The sequence below is a fragment of the Mastomys coucha genome, unplaced genomic scaffold (genome assembly GCF_008632895.1).
Source record: "Mastomys coucha isolate ucsf_1 unplaced genomic scaffold, UCSF_Mcou_1 pScaffold7, whole genome shotgun sequence".
In the NCBI taxonomy this organism is placed as follows: domain Eukaryota; kingdom Metazoa; phylum Chordata; class Mammalia; order Rodentia; family Muridae; genus Mastomys; species Mastomys coucha.
The window spans coordinates 97,645,466-97,667,936 of NW_022196913.1; the positions used below are offsets into that span (position 1 = coordinate 97,645,466).

The following is a 22,471-nucleotide window of genomic DNA, read 5'->3' on the forward strand; positions in this document are numbered from 1 at the left end:
AGCAGTGAGTAAGTCATTAAATTCAACTCCTGATGAGTGCAGATTGCTTAATATCTGTCTGTCAGGAGACACAGATATGTGTCACTAGATAGAGGTAATTGGATCTGATTTACAGAGAACTCAGGTTTTGGTTTGATTTTGACACAGAAGTCGAGAATATTGTTTATACTGTCATCTGTTTGGATTTCTCAAAACAAAAAGTAAATGCCTTTTACAGAAACTATGGAAGAATTAAGTTCACATATAAAGAGATCTGGAAATACTTATTCCCAGTGTTTAGAAAAAAAATTTTTCTGGCTATGTGTGCCATTTATTCTAAGAAATTTAAAATAAAGTCAGACAACCCTTGCCACTCTCCTTCTTCCTTGCCAAAATGGTATGTGTATTTTATGACATTTAGTGTTTATCAGATTCTTCTGAGTGTATGAGTCATGTTGACTCATAGTCAGCAATCCTTAGCAACACTAAATGTCTGCTTTGTCTTAGCTTGGTAATTCACTAATAAAATACATGCTGTTGAATTTAATCAGCTCCATGTCATTGGTTGTGTTTCTGTTCAGACATGCTTGTGTGTAGCTTTGTAGAATAGAAAAATTAACCTAATCCCACAGTTTTTTGGTTATTTGTTTAGGACAAAGTTTCAGAAAACAGCTTGACCGTGGACAAAGCTGTGCAACTGAATCAGATATGCAGGTAGAAAGAATAAGTAGGTGACATTTGTCTTGAGGGTGTGCCTCCCTAGTGTGAGTGCACACTGTCCTACTTGTAAAGGTAAAGAGATTTTATGGGTTGATAAGGGCTGGAATGCTTGGTCCTCTTCTGGACAGTAGAGAGGTGTTAGAGAGGGGACCTTATATCTGAGATCATAGGGAGCTTTGACAAGGGCAAAAACACATGTGAGGTATAGTGAAGTTCAGGGTCTTTGTATGTGGTTGGCTTGGAGAGACAAGGAGGGCAAACCTACATTTTGATGTTTTAGTGAAGGCTGGGCTAGTAAAGACCTAGAGACTGAGTGACTTTCAACTCTATTTCCCAAACCTCAGAGCTAGACCTCAGGGTAGTTTATTCCTCTCCGGCTTGTACCATGGGCTGCAGGCAAAGCAAACTTGTGATTAGGGAAGGCCCTATTTAGAATAAGTAGGTCCAGAACTGTGTCTCTTACCTCCCTCCCTCCTTCCCTTCCTCCCTAACCTGGTTGCTGGTCTGGAATGGCAGTTGGGTTGGTCTGTTTGTTGATCATGACCAGGTGGACTCAGACATGCCATGATAAAGAACTGTTTCCCCTACCTGCTTCTGCTTTTCAACCTGTGACCTAGAAAATTATACTGAACAAACAGGCATGAATCAACTGTGAACAGTACTGCAACCAAATGGGGAAAAAAGTCTCATGCTCCCACACTGTGCCACATAAGGACACCATATTGCCATGCTTGTCATCTATAGTTCTTAGCCACAACTTGGGAGTTATTCCTCCTTGAAAGTCCATGTCCATAAAAGCAGCTTGTTTGTCTCCTCTCCCTCCTTTCTCAGATGGGTCTCTAATTTTGCCTTGCTCTTCCACATCTGGGACAACTGGCATCAGTGACTACTGTCTCACCTTCATACGTTCATATTTGTTCCCACCTTAGCCCATTATCTTCCTCTCATTAAAGCCTATAAATTTTGTTTGAAGTTGGGTTTGATTCTAGCACTAAGTCACCCATTTCTGCTTAATATACCTTCAGTGCTCTTTCAGTGCTTCAAAGCAGAGGATAGTAAGAGTTATTGCTGTTGGTGCATTTTAGCATTGAGTAACAGATGACGTGTCTTAATGAATAGCGTGGCTGCCGAGATTGCATAATTATAGGTTTGTCTGCCTTTAGGAAAGCCATAAGCAGGCCAGCTTCATCCAGTTAAAGACTTCTCCAATTATGTAAGCATGAAAGGATTTCAATCTAAAATGAAGTCCTCTTCCAGTGATTCTGTTATTTTTGTTTTGGGGAATTTTTTGTTTTGTTTTGTTTTGGAGTTTGCCCCTGGATAGGTAAAACAAAAACAAACAGAAACTGTCTTCAAGGGATGAGTTATTTTGTGACTCTTTCTGGTCTAAGTCACACAGAAATAGCTCTGATTGGCATTGTCGGGTAGGTTTGTAGAACAGCCTAATACTGGCATGCTTACAGACAGCTAGAAGTTTACAATGCAAAGCAGGGATTATCTGTGCCCTCTGGACTTGGTTTGGTGGGGTGGAGGTAGGGGGACATATTTCAGCTAGTTATTATACTAACTTTAACTTCTTGGAGTAATTTCTTAATTAATGTGCCAGGTGACAGGTCTCCCAGAAGCCTTGAGTTGTTCTCGTGGGTCTTCTCCACGTGTGCATTGACTTGGAAATCAATGTTCATGAACATCATGTACGTTCATTCAATTACTGAAAGAAAGGGTTGAATCTAATAAATTTGTAGGGTGACATATTGAAGAAATTTCAATATTCCCACCCCTCTCGGACCTTGTTTAGCTGGGGAAGAACAATTAGATATGTGTAATAAAAGTTATTTCTGACCATGAGTCTGCTTAGAAGGTTTTTGTAAGACTCTTGTTCCCCCGACCATTTCTCTATAGTTCTTTTTGTGACCTGATAGGAAGTTTGTAGTAGCTTCTTTCTATGTGCTTGGTTGCTAATGCTTAGACTTGTGTACCCTTGACTTTTCAGCATCTGGACTTGGTTGGTGCTCTCCTAGCATTCAGTCAGTGACGTGACTATTGTCATAGCACTTCACACTACATGTGAGGATGGAAGAAGATGCTTTCTCTGTGCTAAAACTTAGTGTATGTTTAACCTGGGGGAAACATTTATTTTCTTACCCATTTCTTCTATTTGAGGCATTTAGAAGAGCCTTCCAGAGCAGGTCCACTAAGCCTCTGAGTCAAATTCCCAGTGGCCTACTTAGAAGTATACTTCTAAGGGTCTAAATTGGAAGCTGAGCTGACGCTCACAGATTGCCTTAAATCCTTGTGAAGGAGGTGGAGTCTTAATCATATTCAGATTCTGTTTTGTCCAGCAGAGTAGCATCTTTGTTTTGCCATTAGGAAGTCAGAGTTGGAAGTTTCATTCTTCTGCATGGTACCATTGTTGCTTAGAATACGGATTCAGCTTTCTTCTGTGTAAAAAGCAAATGAAAACTACCCAGCTCTTTGGTTGGTGGTATGAGCTTGTAATACCAGCTATGTTGGAAGCCAAGGCAAGAAGAGCCCTAGTTCAAGACCCATTGGACTACATAGTGAATTCAAGACCAGTCTGGGAAATTTAAAAGGGCTGGGGATGTAGCTCAGTGATAAAATGCTTGCCTAGTATGTGTAAGGCCCTGGATTTAATCCCTAGTATTGAAAAAACAAAACAACCAACCACCTGTCTCACTTAGCCAGATATGGTGCTGTAGGCAGTTCCATAAATACAATATGCTGTGTATAGTGCTGGTGCCTAATGCAGCGATTGTTAACTGTCACAGCTGTTGGTATCATTGTACGTGTATGTTCTGTTTCCTCATGGCCATGACTTCCTGTGCTTTGTCATCTGCACCAGCCTCTCTAGTGCTGGTCCTGCAGAGAAGGATACAGTGAATCCCTCCTCTCTTGGATTCTCATTCTCAGGATATTAGCATCTTTGTGTGACTCTACCTCCTATTCCCACCCAGTATTGGTACTTCCTTTTTTTTCTGATGGAAAAAAAAAGATTACAGTGAAAATAGAGTAGACAAATGAGTATATACCATATGTTTTCTTTATTTTAATTCACCAGAATATCATGTAGGATACTTCCAGATTTAGGAAATAGTGATCTTAGGAAAATACAGGAGTAATATTAATTCTGCAACTCTTTGTTGCCTCTCAGATCACTAATACACCATTCTTGTCTATGGAGAAATGAGAAAGATGGGGATAAGAAAGACATGATAATTTATGGTGCCAAAATAGGAAGTGTAGGTATTAAGATAAATTAAGCAAATAGTTTCTTCTAGGGTGGTATACTTTCCGAACAGATGGGATTTGAGCTCAGTTCTTGAAGAATGTTCAAATTTAGTCTGGTGAATTGTAGGGAGGGTTTTGCTAAACTGTGTGTGTGTGTGTGTGTGTGTGTGTGTGTGTGTGTGTGTGTGTGTGTGTGTGTGTGTTTATGTTGGGTGGAGGTGTTGAGATGAGGTAAAGTATACCACGCTGACCTTAAATTTCTACCTCTTTCCTCAGCCTCTTAAGTGCTGGGGTTACCTGCCTGTGCCATCAGATCTGGCTAAATGGGGCAATTTTTAAAAGATGTATTTTACCTTTAATTACATGTATGTGGGCTTCAGTGTGTGGTGGGAGGGAGAGCTTGTATGCATGTGAGTGCAGGTGCCCAAGGAAACCAAGAGAGGGTATCAGATCTTCCAGTCCCTGGAGTTTGAAGCAGTTGTGAGCTGAGCTCAGATCCACTACAAGAGCTGTAGGTACTCTGATTGTCTGAATCATCTCTTCAGCCCTAGGTGGGGGACTTTGATGGTGGAAATATATGCTGTGGAATCCAGTGACACAGTGCTTCTGGGTGGTGGGTCTCTTTTTCCTTCTCCAGTCTGCCCCAGCCACTTTTTACTAATAAACTTTAAAGCCTAAGGAAGGATCTCTGCTGGCCATTTGTGGGCAGCCTCAGCTAAGGGTCCAGAGCGCAGAGAATGTATGGAGGAGCTGAAAAACACAGGTGAAGTACAGCATAGCCTAAGCAGGGAGGAAACATTAGGAGGAAGATGACGGTGAGCCTGAGAAGGAAGAGTCATGGAGCATGCAGTAAGATTGGTGCCTGTCTCTTGATGTGCTGCAGAAGGGGCCAGAGACAAGAACTTAATATTTTTGCAGCTCATTTTGTTTTTTTTTTTTAATCCTTAGTTCTCTTTTGTAGTAACAGTATAGGGCATTTGTGTGTGTGTGTCAGATGCCATAGCCTAGGAAAGCCCTAGGAGTTTGTCTCGTTCTATGAAGAACAGAGGTGAAGAAAGAAGAGCAGGATGTCACATGAAAGAGGCAAATATCCGTCAATCACTCTCAGACCCCTGGAACGCTCTGGAAAGGGAGGGAAGACAAATAGACAAAGTTGATTGTTGAAGGGCTTGTGAAGAAAAGTATAGCACTTTTACAAGTGAGCCTTTGGATGATTATGTTTGAACTTTTTCCAGATGTGGCATTTGAAGTGGCAGACAATAATCATGGCTTCTTTTTCTCTTTCAGCTGAAGTGAGTAGTGAGTACAGTATGGACAAGGCCATGGTTGAATTTGCTAAAATGGATCGAGAACTGAGCCATTATGTTAAGGCTGTCCAGTCTACAATGAATCATGTAAGTGTATCCACTTCCCTGACTAGTGTGCTTACAGCTCTGATCCAGAAATGGAAACACAATCTAAATTCTTTTCTACCCTTAATATGTGCTTGCCCTTAGTGAAACATGTTGATCAACACTCTCATGGAGCAAAGAATCTGAGATATTTTCCCAGCTAGGCACTAGGCTAATTAGCATATGAAAAGACTTTTAGATTATCTTGCATTTTTGAAGAGTTTTAGTGTAAGCCCCTCCAAATAAGTAGCTTTTCATTAAACTCTTACAAGTGTATACAGCTTGTTTCTTTGGTCATATTTGCTTAAGCATATAACTTAGACCAGGTTTAGTTATTCATTCTCTAGCTTTAACTAATATGCACCTCTTGCAAAATTTTTAGAATCAGATAATGTGGAAGCATTTATAGTAACTTTAAAAATAAAGTTGGCATTTCAGTTGTTTCAGAAGCCAGACTTATCTCTATTGACTCCAGCTGTCACAGGAACACCACCACATAAGGCAGTTAAGGTGGGAAGGTAGCAACATCCTCTTTAGTAGTGCCATGTTGAGTAAGAAGTGAGCAATAAGATTGCAGTAATGGTTCTGAGAAATCCTTTGTCGCTGAGCCACGGAAACTCCCTGTCGAAGTGATTGTGGATACCTGTGTAATAGGGTGCCTTGCACTTCTGGTTTCTTTATTTGTTTTTTATTCTTATGGCTGTGGGAAAATTCCAAAAGGCAAGTATTTAACAAGACCAGCCACTATTCAGATGAAGATAAAATTTTATGTTGTCTAATACTTAAGCCACTACTATGAGCATTAAGAATAGTTGCTTCTAGCTAAATAAACTCACTCAAATTGTAAAATTCCAGTGTTTTTGGCTATTGTGACTTTTAGTTCTAGTTTTCTGAATAATTTTTTGATATGAAAATACATTTTGATGGCATCAAATTTGGAAATGGGTAATAAAGCAGTAGACCAGAAAGTACTAGACCAGAGGCATTTCCTCCCTCCCTCCCTTCTCCCCAATGTTCCTCCCTTCTTTCCTTCCCCCACCTTGAGACAGCATCTCAGGAGCTCAGTCTCAGCTCCTCCATCCTCAGCTAGGATTCTAGGCATTTGCCATCACACCTAGCTAGACCAAAGGTTCTTAGTTCTAGTTGAGTTCTAGAACTGGCCAGTTAGTTCTTCCTTTTTTTAGTCACACGTCTGGAGCAGGGCTGGGATACCAGGGTTGTTTGTTTTTTTATGATTCTTTTACTAATATGTATCCACAGTTGAAAAACTACAATGTGAACTCAACTGATCTTAAAGACTTTGGTGTGTTTGCTGCTGAAGATACGAGCCAGGGGTGGAGGATCAATTCTGCTTTGACTGTATTTTTTCTATGGGTATTATTTGATAATGACCTTTAGCTTTCCTGTGTACAAGTATATCCATGTGGCTTAAGATTCTGAAGGCAAAGAATTTAGTTTTTCCCCCTAAACTTTAAGATTCACAGATACTTGATGCACTGCTAAGAGAAAAATAGAGCTCTCATCCCTCCCAGTACTTGTCATTGTTTTGAGACAGACTCACTATATAGCACTGGCTGGCCTAGAACTTACTGCCTCTGCCTGTTGAGTGCTAGAAATAAAGACATGCACCACTATGGCTGTCCTCAGGTACTCTTAAAGAAAAAGTTGAATGCAAAGCAAACCCCACAACTCATGTGTTTCAATGGTGACCAGCAGGTCTGTCATCTGGAGGTCCCCTCCCTCCCCAACCTCTGTTACCCTCACACTTCTGAGTTTCTTCTGATCTTTGGCCAACACTTTACTGCAAGCAGAGTGGATGGATTTAGAGATTCTGATGCTTGTTACAATGTTTCTGGGCTGTCACGGAGGAGAAAACTGTCTTTCCCTTTTCTAGTAATTACATTGTGATTGCAAGTGTCACACAAGACCAAAGTAGTCACCTGTAAGGGCTTTTGAGACATGCAGTCAGCAACTCAGAGGGCAGGACTGTAATTTGGAGGGAAATGTTTTGACATGACTTTCTGTACTTGAAGATATGGCATTACTGCCTTGTTGCTTGTGCTGAGGTATAAAGAATGAATAGCGGTTGGGAGGGGCCAAGGCAGCCAGCACTGTAGAAGTTGCAGCAGTCTGGGAATGGAAATGGCATAGTTCTCCCACTTCCTTAGGTACCATCCTTGGTCACAAAAGTTACTCTTAGAACCTTATGTTCTTTGCTTCATCATAAAAACATTGATCTGCCAATTTCACAACTGTTAAGTGAACCAGATTAGATAATCAGTATCAAAACAGTTGGGCATCCACAGCTCTTGATGGATCTGTCAGATACTGTATTGTTGAAACTCAGATTCCTAAACAGAACTTGGAAAGATGGGATACACACTTTCTAAAACACCAGTACGTTGTTTTGTTTACTGCAGTTTTGGATACTTTTCATGACCTTGGCTTACTTTAAAATTTATGTCATACAGGATTAACTTTAAGTTCATTAAGGTAATGTGTGAAGTGTTCATGATCTAAAATGAAGTTCTAAGTCAGGCTAGATGGGAAACCCTGGGTCCCATCTAACCTTCTTCTGTCATAGACTTCTGAAGACTTAGTAGTACTCTCACTTAGGAGCTTGTGCCAAATGGCCTTTCTGATTATGAACTTTTACATAGTAAGCCACAGAAAGTTTTTTAAAAAGATGTCATTGACTTCAGTCATTGAAGTACTTACCATTTGAACAGACAGCTCTCTTCTACTTCCCCATTAGAATTTGAAGTTCATGTTTGAGAAGTTTACTTTGGATTTAGATATATGGATTAATTTACCAGTAATTCCCTGGAAAGTCCCTTTAACTGTTCACAGAAGCTCTTAGATTGCCACCCTTTTTCCTGTGAGAAATGGTACTACTGTATCCCAAAGGTCCGAAAGGTTAATTAGGAATCAGTATTCATTTCAGGGGTATAAAACCTAAAGGGAAAAGGGAACCTGGTTTTAGCAAGTTTGTTTGTAGATGGAATATTATGTAGTGTGTATGACCAATGACCAATTCCCAAAACATTTCTAAAGACTTTTGGAATGAGTGAGTTTAATGCCTGTGAGCTATTTGGATCGACTTTTAAGTCATGAGAGCACACGTGTTATAAAAGTGTTGTGGAAAGTATGAGGGTGCACTGATAGTGATACTTAAGTGGTATAGTTACTTCCTTTATCAAAGGTAACTGCCTTGGTAAAACCTGTTTCCATCTTATGTGGAGACAGAGACAAGTTCTGAACCTAAGATTTCAATGGCCCTGCCATACCTTCCCATGCTTTCTGAGAACTCTGTTAGATGGCTTTCCCTTTCCAGATGTCTGTTGAATAAATATGTACTACATACCTATGTGTCAAGCAATTGTCTGTGTAGGGCATGTAGTCAGTGAGCAAGACCCACGTGAATTTATCTCTGATTTCTGAAGTCTAGAACAGAGCAAAGACATTTAATGAGCAATAGCTGTTATTTTATTACTGTCATTGTGGGCCATTTAATCACTCCAAGAATAGTATCTTTGGTGGCTGGTTAGAAGACTCCTGAAGAGATATTACTGATAAGAATAAAATGAGTCTTAATATGGAGAATGCAAAGTAGTTTACTTCTTAATGTGACTTTTGTCAGAAATGAGGGTACCTTATTTGTGATGATCTTTAATTTTTTTAAATTTAATTGAGACAGTCTAATGTAGCCCAGGACATTTGAAGTTGCAGTGTGTAAGATTACAAATGTGTATTACTGTGCCCAGTTTTATGGGATGGTGGGGATTGAACCCAGGGCTTTTTCATGCACACTAGGCAAGCACTCTAGTAATGGAGCTACATTCCCAGCCCCTATTTCTGAGAGTCTGTATACCTTTCTTTCTTTCTTTTTCTTTCTCTCTCTTTTTCTTTCTTTCTTTCTTCCTTTCTTTCACCTATCATTATTTGTTTTTTTGATTTAAGTTTTATTGCATTATGATGAGAAAAGTTACATGATTTCAATTTATCTGAATTTGTTAACATTTAAAAACATATTTTAAGTAAATAGAATTAAATCATATTCTTGTTTCCCTTTTGTACCACAACTCCTCCCAGAGACTTCCCTTCAATAATTACAATACCTTCTGTTTGTCATATTCTTTAAAATGTATAAAATATTATAACAATAAAAATGAGTATTATAAAAGTTGTTTGATATAAAACAAAAATCAATTATACTGTTAGTCTTATATAGATGCTTGTCTACAGCAATACTGAAAATACGTAACATTTTTCTCAATATAAATTTTAAATAACTCCAAACATATTAACTGTATATTTTAAAATAATACATCACTACTAGTATTTTTTAAATGAACATAAATATATAAAGTCTTTTTGTTTGTTTGTTTGTTTGTTTGTTTTGTATTTAGTAGAGCTTAAAATCTTGGCTCTTATTGTGGTACAAGCCCAAAATAAGAACAATTTTTACACATTGAAATTCATTGTAATAAGGCTGTACTTCAATTACCCTCACATCACCAAAGGATTTTACCTCCATGGTAGCTAAGCTGAGAGTTGACAGTTCTGCTGCACCAAGGAATGAATTGTAGGCACAATTTTTGGATACGTACTTCCTGCTGTGGTCAGAGCTATTTGACTTGAGTGAGTGTCTTTATTCTCACTCAGCCCACAGAGAACAGGTTACATTTATTTAAGAAATGGTGTGTGTATTAAGATGGTCTATCCATAAAGTCATTTACCAACTGTTTCAGTGAACAATGGTTCTGCTTGGAGGGTGGCACAGACATTAGGTGAGGGTAAGAATCTGGTTCATTGGCTGTGATAATTTGGAAAAGCATTCATGTCAGAGAAAGAGTAACTTTTAAAGTCCTCTCTTCAAACTTGATACAAGAGTTACAAACGTCTAGCAAAACATTCAGTCTTACTTTTTGTTGTTCTCTTATAAGCCACCTCCCAAGTTAATTGTTTACATTTCTTTTGGCTGTATAAATACTTTTGAATTATGTAAGATGTTCTGAAAACCATAGTATAGTATAAAAACATGAAATAAACAATGCTACTAATAGAGAGTCTGAGATAGGAGAAGCAAGATTTCAAGACCATTATCTTGTACACAGCAAGGCACTGTCACATACAAACAAGCTGAAAGTGTATACGGAATGTACAATATTGGATCTATTTCTCCAACTACCAAATTAGAGAGACCATTGGATGACAGTCAACAAATTTCTAATCCCTCATATTTTTGGATTTCAATTAATTAGGATATGTTGGTAATATTAATTTTCATATAAGATATTAAAAAGTAATTGTTACTTCCTGTTGTTTTTGTTGTAAGAGGTGGAATTAGGTTTGTGTGGATTTGTTGAAAGATTACTTTCTTGCTTCTTCTAGGGTGTACCTTTGCTCCTTATGTTGGTGTTTCCCATCTGTTATACTTTGTAGGGCTGGATTTATGGAACGATATAAATTTTGTTTTGTCATGGAATATCTTGTTTTCTCCATCTATGGTAATTGAGAGTTTTGCTGGGTATAGTAGCCTGGACTGGCATTTGTGTTCTTCTAGGGTCTGTATGACATCTGCCCAGGATCTTCTAGCTTTCATAGTCTCTGGTGAGAAGTCTGCCGTAATTCTGATAGGCCTGACTTTATAGGTTACTTAACCTTTTTTCTTTACTGCTTTTAAAATTCTTTCTTTGTTTAGTGCATTTGGTGTTTTTATTATTATGTGACAGGAGGAATTTCTTTTCTGATCCAGTCTATTTGGAGTTCTGTAGGCTTCTTGTATGTTCATGAGCATCTCTTTCTTTAGGTTAGGGAAGTTTTCTTCTATAATTTTGTTGAAGATATTTATTGGCCCTTTAAGTTGGGAGTCTTCACTCTCTTCTATACCTATTATCCTTAGGTTTGGTCTTCTCGGTGCATCTTGGATTTCCTGGATGATTTGGGTTAGGAGCTTTTAGCTTTTTGCATTTTCTTTGACTGTTGTGTCAATGTTTTCTATGGTGTCTTCTGTCCCTGAGATTTTCTCTTCTGTCTCTTATATTCTGTTAGTGATGTTTGCATCTATGACTCCTGATCTCCTTCCTAGGTTTTCTACCTCCAGGTTTGTCTCCCTTTGTGATTTCTTTATTGTTTCTATTTCTATTTTAGATCCTGGATGGTTTTGTTCATTTCCTTCACCTGTTTGATTGTGTTTTTCTGTAGTTCTTTAAGGGATTTTTGTGTTTCCTCTTTAAGGGATTTTTGTGTTTCCTCTTTAAGGGCTTCTAGCTGTTTACCTGTGTTCTCCTGTATTTCTTTGAGGGAGTTATTCATGTCCTTCTTAAAGTCCTGTATCATCATCATGAGAAGTAATTTTAGATCTGAATCTTGCTTTTCCAGTGTGATGGTGTGTCCAGGACTTGCTTTGGTGGGAGTATTGGGTTCTGATGATGCCAAGTAACCTTGGTTTGTTGCTTAAATTCTTTTTTTGTTTTTTGTTTTTTGTTTTTTTTTCGAGACAGGGTTTCTCTGTGTATCCCTGACTGTCCTGGAACTCACTCTGTAGACCAGGCTGGCCTCAAACTCAAAAATCCACCTGCCTCTGCCTCCCAAGTGCTGGAATTAAAGGCGTGCGCCACCACCACCCGGCTGGTTTGTTGCTTAAATTCTTACACTTGCCCCATGCCATTTGGTTATCTCTAGTGCTACCTGCCCTTGCTAAATCTGATTGCAGCCTGTCCTTTCTGTGATCCTGGTTGTGTCAGAACTCCTCAGAGTCAAGCTGTTTCAGTGATCCTGTGGTTCTGGGATCCTGTGACCCTGGGCTTGTTAGAGTGCCTGGGAATGGAGCTTCCTCTGAGTGTTGTGGGACTAGCTGCGGAGTTGGTCCACACAGACCAGAAGCAACCTCATTATTTGGTTTTTTTTCTTTTTTTTTTTCATGCTTTTTATTCACTTTATATCATGATCAACGCCCCCTCCCATTGGTTTCCCCCTCACACAGTCCCTGCTCCTTTCCGTTCCCTGATCCTCTTCTCTGAGAGGGTGATAGTGTCTCTGAGTATCCTTCTACCCTGGCACATCAAGTCTCTGCAGGGTTAGGTACATCTTCTCACACTGAGGACAAATAAGGCAGCCCAGTTGAGGGAACAGATTCCACAGACAGGCAATAGCTTTAGGGATAGCCCCTTCTCCAGGGGCATACACATAAAGACCGAGCTGCACATCTGCTACATATGTATGAAGGGCCTAGGTCCAGCCCATGTATGCTCTTTGGTTGGTGTTTCAGTCTTTGAAAGTCTACAAAGGTCCAGGTTAGTTGACTCTATTGATCTTTTTGTGGAATTACTATCCCCTTCAGGACCCTCAATCCTTCCCTCAACTCTTCTGTAAGAGTCCCTTAGCTCTGTTCAATGTTTTGCTTTGGGTCTCTGCATCTGTTACAGTCAGCAGCTTGGTGAAGCCTCTCAGGACAGTTATGCTAGGCTCTTGTCTACAAGCTCAATAGTGTCAGGGATTGGTATTTGCTCATGGGATGGGTCTCAAGTTAGGCTGGCTATTGCTTCATCACTGTCCCTTCATTTCTTGTAGACAGGCTAAATTTTGATCAAAGGTTTTGTGGGTAGGTTAGTATCCCTATCACTCCACTGGGGTTCATTCCTGGTTGCAGGAGGTGACCTCTTAAGGTTCCATATCACCACTGCTGTGGGTCTAAGCTAAAGTCAACTCCAGTGATTCCGGGGAGCCTCCCTCATCCCATGTCTCTGGCATGTTCTCAAGATGCCTTCCATTCCCCTACCCCTGCCAGCTGCAGATTTCCATTCATTCTCCTGGCCCTCTCTCCTGTCTCTCCCCACACTTGGTCCTGATACCACCCCCAACTCTCCTCCCCGTGTATTTATTTTTTTTTTAAGATGTATGTTTTTGTTTTGTTTTTCAAGACAGGGTTTTTCTTCGTAGTCCTGGCTGTCTTGGAACTCACTTTGTAGACTAGGCTGGCCTCCAACTCATAGAGAGCCACCTGTTTCTTCCTCTGCCTCTTGAATGCTAGGATTAAAGGGTTGTGCTACCACCTCCTGGGCTGTGGGTTTTTTGTTTTTTTTTTAAATTTGTGTGTATATGTGTGTGTGTGTGTGTGTGTGTGTGTGTGTGTGTCTTTGTGAGTTTATGAGTACCACATGCATGCAGGTGCCCATAGACGCATAAAGGGGACATCAGATCCCCTGGGACTGGCATTTGGGAGCTGTTCTCTGCAAGAGCATTAAGTCTGCTTGACCGTCACTGGGCCATCTCTTCCTTTCTTTTTGATGGTCATTGTATCATAGTGTAGAACCCCTCAATTATTCCAAATTCTTACTATCAGAAAAGCAGAGGAAAATGCCTACCTTCCCAGCTAAGAACCTGAAGTCCAGTGTGGCCAACCCCAGAGGTTGCTCAGTGATTGAGTTGCCAGCAAGTTGCGACAATAGCAGATTTACGGATAGTTTCATTACTCATCATTCTGTTTTTCAAGTAGAAGCTATTCCTGGAGTGAGACTGATAAAAATGAATCAGTGATCATCTGTGCTTTTCATTGTGTTTATTAGTGTTTGTGCCTACACCTATAAAAACAAAAACAAATAATGGCCTGTGGCTTTTAGATTAGTGAAAGTAGACAGGGGAAAGTGAGTTCCAGGACTGGTATAAGGGATCTCCCAATCTGTCTTCAAGTATGTGTTCTTTCAAAGGCACAGCAAAGATGTCTTGGCCGCTGTGCCTGGGTGAGGTCAAAGGATAGTTTGAGGTTGGTTCTCTCCTTCTACCATGCGGGTCCCAGGGATTAAATTCAGGTTATGAGTTAGGCTTGGCCGTTAGTTTACCTTTACCCCAGCTATCTTTATGGCCCTTACAAACTTTTTAATGATTTCAATTCTAATGTTCAAAATTAATGGGAATCTTAAAGCTAAATGATAGATGATAACTGGTTTGTATTTGTCCCTTAAATTATCAGTCATCAGTGATAAACTATATTACTTCATATAGTCATAGAGCTTTTGAAAAGTAATTTTTGAAAAGGAAAGTTTTTGAAAAGAAGTCTGAGATTCACTTGGACATACAGTTTTAGAGCAAACTCCAGCTCTTAGAAGAGTCATCCAACTTGACCTATGTTGTTTGCTTCCCTGTGTGAAGCGGTTGGGAAATCCAGAGCCTGATTATTTTTTTCACTTTACACAAAACTCTGTTTTGTCCTACTTATATCTTACAGATTATGTAACACTTTAAGCATTTAAATCGGATTGCAGTCACATAGCTGTTTTTGTTTTTAAGAGTGTTTAAAACATTTTTACTGAAAGCCCAAGGAGCTTTTGGGTTCCTTTTGTCCTTCTCACAGATCAAGTCTCCCTGCCCTGTTATGCTTGCAGTGTTTTTTATTTGATATGCTAACCTGAAATGTTATTTCCCACTTATAGTTAATATGTTAAGAATTAGACAAGTAGAAATGTACTTCATATGTACTGTTGAAAACCAGGTATGATAAAAGTACAAGCTGGGTCAAAGTAGACTTTACCTGTCATTATGCAATGAATTGGCTATCTTTAACATGTCACTTCCCTGTGCCTGTGCCCTCTCACCGTTCACCCTTCATCAACTCGTAAGCCTAGGGTGTTTGTTTGTTTTTAAGTTAATTATCTATTACTTTAACATATGGTCCTATTAGGTAATCCGCCCCCCACCCCTACAGCTCCCACCACCCACCCTAAGGACTCACTATTGTAGTCTTGCTGTCCTGTCCTAGACATCACCATGTGTACCAGACTGGCCTGGAACTCACAGAGATCCACCTGATTCTTTCTCCCAAGAGCTAGAATTAAAGGCATTTCCCACCATGCTCAGCCCCTATAGGTAATCTTACCATTTTAATGAAACCAAATTGGAACAGAATTGTTTACTTAAAAAGCTAATACCAGGGCTGGCCAGATGACTCAGAGAATAAGAGCACTGACTGCTCTTCCGAAGGTCCTGAGTTTGGATCCCAGCAACCACATGGTGGCTCACAACCATCTGTAATGAGATCTGACGCCCTCTTCTGGTGTGTCTGAAGACAGCTACAGTGTATTATCCCGGAGCGAGCAGGGCAAGCGGGGCCATCCTGAGTTCAATTCCCAGCAACAGCGTGATGGCTCATGGCCATCTGTATAGCTACAGTGTACTCATACACATAAAATAAATAAATCTTTGGGGGAAAAAAAGCTAATACCTTATTTCTCAGCATCTAAAGGAAGTTCTAGGCCAGAGGATGCTAGGGGTGATTATCTGCTGAGGGAATGTACAAATGTACCTTACTCCTATAGACATTCTGAGCCCCTCACTAAAGGAAGGGGAAGTATCTTGGGGTTATAAGCCTAAAGATAAAAAAATTCCTAAGTATAGAAGGAACTAGGCTGTGGACTAGCAAGGTAAGATGACAGAAGAGAGAAGCAGGTAAGTAGCTATTGGAGCCAAATGGCCAAGTCCTGGGATCCCACCCTCTTTTCTACTTTCTGTGTCCCACACTGAACTTCCCAGAATGAGATGCTGCCTCTTAACAGTTCAATTCAGAAGCTTATAGATGAATCCTATCATATGTGATTTTTTTTTCTTCTGTAGGAACATTCCCCCTGAAGTAGCACTTTCAAGGGGGAAAAAAGGCACCAGCTTTGGGAATTTACTCATCAGCTTCTCGGCCTTGGGATGTATCTATTTCTGTGCTTACTGCTTCCTATGTTGGTCCTTTAGAACTTCCTCTGTAGTCTTCTTCAAGTTGCATTTGTGTTTGGGACTTTTTGTCTTATATGTGGAATTAGGCCTGTATATAGGTCATTAATGAGATGCTCTATAGGAAAGACTTTAGATAAATCTTTAGTTATCCAGGGAATATGGCTGTTAGAGGTGAACATTCTTACACTGAGATTCATTTTCATAGTTTACAGAAATTCATCTTAGTATTTTGTTAGGTATTGAGTGTTGAATTTTAGTCAGAATTATAAAATGCTTAATACTCTCATAGACCTGTGTTCTATTGCAGTATTTTCAAAAGTTGCTCTGTAATACGAATTAATTGGGATGTGGATAAGTATAAAAGGAGAATAGGATTTTGTGGTTAAGTAAGCTTGGGGAATGCTTGATGAAAGAATTTCTTTAAATACTCCAAAGCCTTTAATGTGCTTTTATGCAATGTGATTCTCCAGAGGAAAAGGATATTTAGAAATGTCCTAAACTGAGCTAACAAGAAAACAGTTTGGGGAGGGCTGACATGCCCAAGAATCCACTTTGTCAAATGCTTTTGTAGTCACAGCCTCTTCATCTTTTTTAAATAAGATTTAAAATATGTATACGAGTGTTTTACCTGATTTTATGTGTGTATATCACATGTGTATGGTGCCCATGGAGGCCAGAAGAGGGCATTGGATCCTCTGCAGCTGGAGTCACAGGTAACTCTAGCTACCAAGTGGGTACTGGGAACTGAACCCAGATCCTCTGTAAGGAATGGGAATAGCATATGAGCAAGATGTAGCTACTAGAGTTTCCTTGTATCATAGTGGATCCATCAGGATTTGCCACTGGAGGTATCAGATTTAATAGGGCTCACAAGGTAAGGTTTTGGTTGTTGCACCCAGAGATTGAGTTACCATTGTTTCTGAGCTAAATTTGTGTGGTGTTTTTCTTCTCGCTGGGATTCGACTGGGTTCCAGAGAGAAAGGTACTGCAGCAAAGTGTGGGTTCACCTGATGTGCACCACAAAGGCCATGGGGTTTTGAAGCATGAGTCTGGTGTGGTAACAACCCGCCAGGGGGAGCCTAGTGAGCTGATGGAGAGATTGTAGAGTTCCGAGTCAAGAGTCTCCACGAAATAAAAACAGGTCAACCATTGCCTGCCGGTGCATGGCCAGCCAGGCCTCTGAGGCGGAGGCACTAGAGCGGGACCATGCTGTTCCTTTTTAAATATTTCCCAGCAACAGTTGGTGAGCCATCTTTTCACTCCCGGTAGTTCCCTAGTTTTAGGGCCAGATCCAGCAGCTTATCTAGAGGTTTTGTATTGTCTAGGGAACTGGGAAGGAGGCAGAGCACACCAAATTCATGGCAGAAGGTGACCCTTAGTGATTATTCTGTGAAGTGAAGGAAAAAGGCCAGGCTTTGGGGGAAAATGGTGCGTTATTCCACCAGTGAAGAAGGAGGAATGAACATGCTTTTAAGGACATCCAGACAGTTTGGCTATTAGAGTCTGCTGGAAACAATCAAGACCCCTCAGTGATTTATGATGGGGAGAGTGGAAAGAAGGGGAAATGACAGTGTACAGGAAAATGGGGGAGTTACAGAGTAGGCCAGAGGCCTACTTTCATTAAGGCTTTCTAAGAGTGAGGGGTGGACTGTGGAAGGTAACCGCAAAGGCCCATGGGTTTGGATCCTTGAACCTCCCTGGCAGTGCTCTTTCAGAAGATTGTACAAATTAAGAGGTGAGGCCTACCTATTGAAGGTAGATAGCCAGAGGAGCTCCAGATGTAACCAGCAGCCCATGCTTCCTCTGCATAGCTTGGGGTTGCTCCCACTTACCTGCCTCCCCTTCCCCACCATCATGGACTATATCCTCCAAGCTAAGGGCCAGAATACAGCATGTCCCCTTCACTTCCTGTCAAGAATTCAGCCATTGTGACAACAACGAATCTAACAGAGGGATTATCAAATTGGCAGACAGGGCATGGGAAACAGACCTTTGAACAACCAGGGTTACCACACACTCCAGTTAAGCACTGGGGTATGATGATTGAAAACCTTAGTCTTGATAGCAATAGGTAACCCTACCTATAACAGCATGAGCTACTTACATAGTAGAACTGCTCTTTAGTATAGCAGTCTCTATTGTCTTCACTTTGGATGTCGTCTGTCTGACGTAGCTAACTTTGTAACATTGTGGAATGATTTTGTCATTTACAAAGTTCATGTTTGAGAACTTTATGATCGAATTACAGAAAAAAATCCACATCAAAGAACCTCTTGTTTTAAATAAGTTTATTAATTTGTTTTAGGTTAAATTCATAGCTATTATCATGGGGTACATGCAGCCTGTAGACTACAGATTGGAAACACCTGTACTTATATATAGCATGGGTAACCACTTTAATCTACTTCCAGAATCATCTTTTCTCTATAATTAACAAGAACTAAGCTTGAGATTCAGGCTTTTTCTTACCATCTGGTAGTGGTGGTGAGTGAGTAACAGAGAAAGGCAGGCAAGCCAATTGACCTGGGGAGTGAGTCACCAAGTGTTTAGGTTCACTGTGAGATGGATCCATACTGACCTGGGGAGTTGAAAGCAGTTCTTTATTGATCTCATAATTAAGTTATTCCATTAATGATCATAATAATGTACTTCAACTAGTTCAGATACAAAAGCCTATTGATTTGTCCCCAGGACAGCTACAAAATAATTTTAACAGTGATCTAGTTTGACAGAGACAAACATACAAACATACAAACATAGCTGTGAAGTCTGGAGAAAGGACAGACTTAGTAAATTCTGCTTGCATACATTTAAAGCTTGAGCCTCAGTTTTTCCTGGGTATGGGGCTAGCAATGCAGGTCATCTAGGAAGGATGAGAAGTGACATCCTGAAAGCACCTAAACACTCTGTCACACTGCCATCAGGTTGTACAGGAACTTCCTCAAATAAGAGTCATCATCTCTCTTGGCCAGAGTCAGACAGCATTCTGCAGGGAATTTTAGCTCACATGTAGAAACTGGAGTGGGCAGTAGGAAGCTGAGTTCTCGCCTTTCTATGGAAAGGTTGTCTTCAGAAATTAGAGTGGAGAGCTGGCTGGGGTAGAACTCAGTGCTCTTGTCAGTGTTGTGACCTGGAAGGATTGAGTAGGAACCAGGGCTTGGCTGGTGCAGAGGCTAGGGAGTAGTATGGCATCTAACCAGTTGAAGCTGAAGTTGCCTAATAGTAACTGCACTTATTTTTATCCATAGAAGCCAGGGTAAGCTAGTGTCTAGTAATGGGGGTTGTTCTAAGATAAGTACCAGATAATTAAGTAAACATGATTTCTAGTCTGAGAATAATCTGTAGTATTCTCTTAGATATTTTATAGTACCAGAAATGAAACCCTAAATATGTTTCTTTGTATATACAGAATTATTGAATCATTCTATTTATGGAGCTATATGTTACATCTTTAAATCTCATTTTGTTCATGATACCCCTTTGAAAAGTATATCAACAGCAGCTTTATGGTAGTAGTATTGTATTAGCCAGAAAAATGTGTAGGATTTATGTACTTACTTATATGAATATTTAGTTATGTATCATATGTCAATTGCATTTCAGGTAGAATCTTTATAAGATATTTACAGGCCAGAGAATAGTAGGAAGAGTATGGGGTGTTACATTCCCAGGCTCTAGTGCACTGCAAGTCCAGAGAGAGCGCCTCTCTGTTTTGCCCTCAGAACATTGAGCTTCTGGCAAAGGTGGTACTTTTTTCTTTTGTTTCATGACCAGCCTGATAATTTAAGCACTAAATATTTTTGAATTTCATATCTTTGTGTCACTTATGAATGGTTTTAAATATTATTTTTTCCTCCTTTCTTTTCATCTTAAAATAATCATTTGCCGGGCAGTGGTGGCACACACCTTTAATCTCAGTACTTGGGAGGCAGAGGCAGGTGGATTTCTGAGTTCGAGGCCAGCCTGGCCTACAGAGTGAGTTCCAGGACAGCCAGGGCTACACAGAGAAACCCTGTCTCAAAAAAACAAACAAATAAAACAAAACAAAAAATCATTTAATTATATTTGACAAGAAAGTGCTTATTAGGAAGGCCTGATCCTTGTTCTTATAATTGGAAACAGTAACCAGAAATAGTTGAATGTGGCCGAACACACAAATAATTCCCAGACATCTGGACACACTTGCTTTTTTACTTTCCTCTCAGCTGGCACCGTAAGATCTCACATGCTCTGCAGCCTGCCTTTAGTCAACTCAACCACTTGTGGTTCTTGGAATGCTGCTGACACTTAGAAGCAAGCCCTTTTGAACCAGTGGGCCACCCCTGGTCACCCTAAAGTTGAGTTTAGTTAGCCCTTGATGGGAAACAGAAGTCTAAAGTATCCCATAGAATCCTAAATGAAACCTTAGACTGAGCTGAATCCTAGGAGTACTTAAAGAATCCCCTCTTACAAAATCAGAAATGAGTTTGACATATAAGAGAAAATTAAACCATGTTTTTAAAAATGCCAAAACTATCATCTGCTCATTTCTTTCTTGGCAGAAACTCTTGGAACACCTATAAATAATATGGTAGTATATAATATGACATGATAAAATTAGAACATGTTTATTATATTGTGTTTTCTTTAACAACAGTGAAATTACTCAGTGAGAACACGAGATTAAAGTGCTTTCTTTTCCATCGATTGTACTGTGTCATACACAATGCTGGTATGGTAGTGTTAACAGATTTTGATCTTAATGATCAATGTAATGCGTGACCTTCAGCAGGTTTCGTAGACTTCATGCTCATTTGCAAACTCTGCTTCCTAATAGCTGCCCTCGCCTATCTGATAGTGGTATCTTGATTTTTAGAATGAGATAACGTGTGAAAGTCCTTAGAGGTGAAAGTGCATCTGACTGTTCTGGCCGACTACTATTTACTCTATCTCCATTTTCCTTTATTTCTGTTTTTTAAGCACAGAGCGTCATGCATGCTAGGTAGGCAAGCTGTAGTTCCAGTCCTTAAGTCTTTCCTCTTCGTAAACAATACCTACCACGTGACTTACGTTAGTGACCTTTCCCCTCTAAGCCACCTAAACTGGAATAAATGGCGACAGATCACTTTCCTGTATTTGTTTTCTTGCTTCACAGCTTAAGCTGAAAAGAAGGAATGTGTATGATCCACATTTACCTTTTGCCTTCAGTGTTGTTGTCTTCTGGTAAAGGTTTATTTCTGTCCACCTGCCTACCACAAGAAGTTTTAGGAGAATCTCATCTAACAGTTAAAAAGTGTCTAATGCAGGTCAGCTTGCTCAGTCACTGGTTCATAGGATTGTGAAACTTATGAAGTGAACATCTCTGCGTGACTAAGAGAAACAGTGATTACATTAAAACAATTTATACTCTCTGATCAGATGGTTTTAGTAGCTAGCTCATTGTGCAACAATAAAGAATAGAGTTAGTGAAAATTCATAAAGCCATATATAATTAGTCTAAAAATAAATTGAATAAACTACAGTCAGTCACTTTTCTGTCCCTTGCTTTTTTTGCTGACTAGTTGCTATCTGACTGATAAGGGAGATTAACCTGAGAAATAAAAATCTGGCTTTGTATTGTAGCCCTGCCAGGCTGTAACTTTGGGCCAGTCTTGTAACTTTTGCACTTTGGTCTCCTCATTTCTAACATGAGACATTACTAGTATTTGTTCTGTATAGCTTAGTGAGCAGTTGTACATAAAGCAACAAGTATAGACAGAGATCTATTTTGACACAATCCCATCCCCATCCTCCCACCCCTGCCAAAAACAAGTGAAGGGTGATTGTGTAGCTGCTAGAGACTAATGACCCACCCCTATAACTGTGTGCAGGTCCAGAGCTGAAGAGTCAAAAAGCCTTTCTGATTCTTCCCCAGAGAAGATGGAGGAAATGTCTGAGCTCTTGGAGCTGGGAAGAGAAAGCTATGTCCTACTGTTTGGATTTTTTAAATGGGATCATGGAGCACAATTCCTCACAGAAATAAATTCAATAGCTGAGTTTCTAGACTAGTCTCTTAAGGAACATTTAAGCATAAGTAGTTTATTTTGGTCTACTTTCTGTTAAGCATTGAAAAAGCCCATTGGTTGTATGGGTATTAGTTTGTGTAGTGATGTGGAAGACTTAGCTGAGATCCAGGTGAGAGCTACAGAAGTCATTTCTCTTTGGTTTTCCATGCTTGCTTACTGTGTGCGCAAGGCTTGCTTAGGCCAGATTTGTAAATACCAGCTCAAACTTCAGTCTCCTGCCCTATGAGTAAGAGTCTGAAGCCAAATTTCTTTACCTAGAGTGAGACACCCTTTTGGCTCTCCCACCTTCTTATTAGTGAGCCTGGTAACCTTATGCCATTAGGCACAGTGGGCACTATTGGCCCTGCACCTCAGCAAGGTTAATGG

General features: G+C 40.0%; 1 protein-coding gene and 1 long non-coding RNA gene across 5 annotated transcripts in view; one reads left to right on the forward strand and one right to left on the reverse strand.

Moving 5' to 3' along the window:
- The window catches only part of Nsmce2 (NSE2 (MMS21) homolog, SMC5-SMC6 complex SUMO ligase), a 222,794-nt gene that overhangs the window by 38,742 nt on the left and 161,581 nt on the right, over positions 1–22,471 (forward strand). For all 4 annotated transcript variants that reach the window (XM_031359667.1, XM_031359665.1, XM_031359666.1 and 1 more), the window contains exon 3: positions 5,236–5,342. In XM_031359667.1, the coding sequence (XP_031215527.1) occupies positions 5,236–5,342 (107 nt within the window). The remainder of the gene's footprint in view (positions 1–5,235; positions 5,343–22,471) is intronic.
- On the reverse strand, positions 5,777–6,572 carry LOC116082755. Its single transcript, XR_004115418.1, has 2 exons — positions 6,379–6,572; positions 5,777–6,039 (listed from the first exon to the last, which is right to left on the reverse strand). It is a non-coding gene; the product is annotated as an uncharacterized LOC116082755 (long non-coding RNA).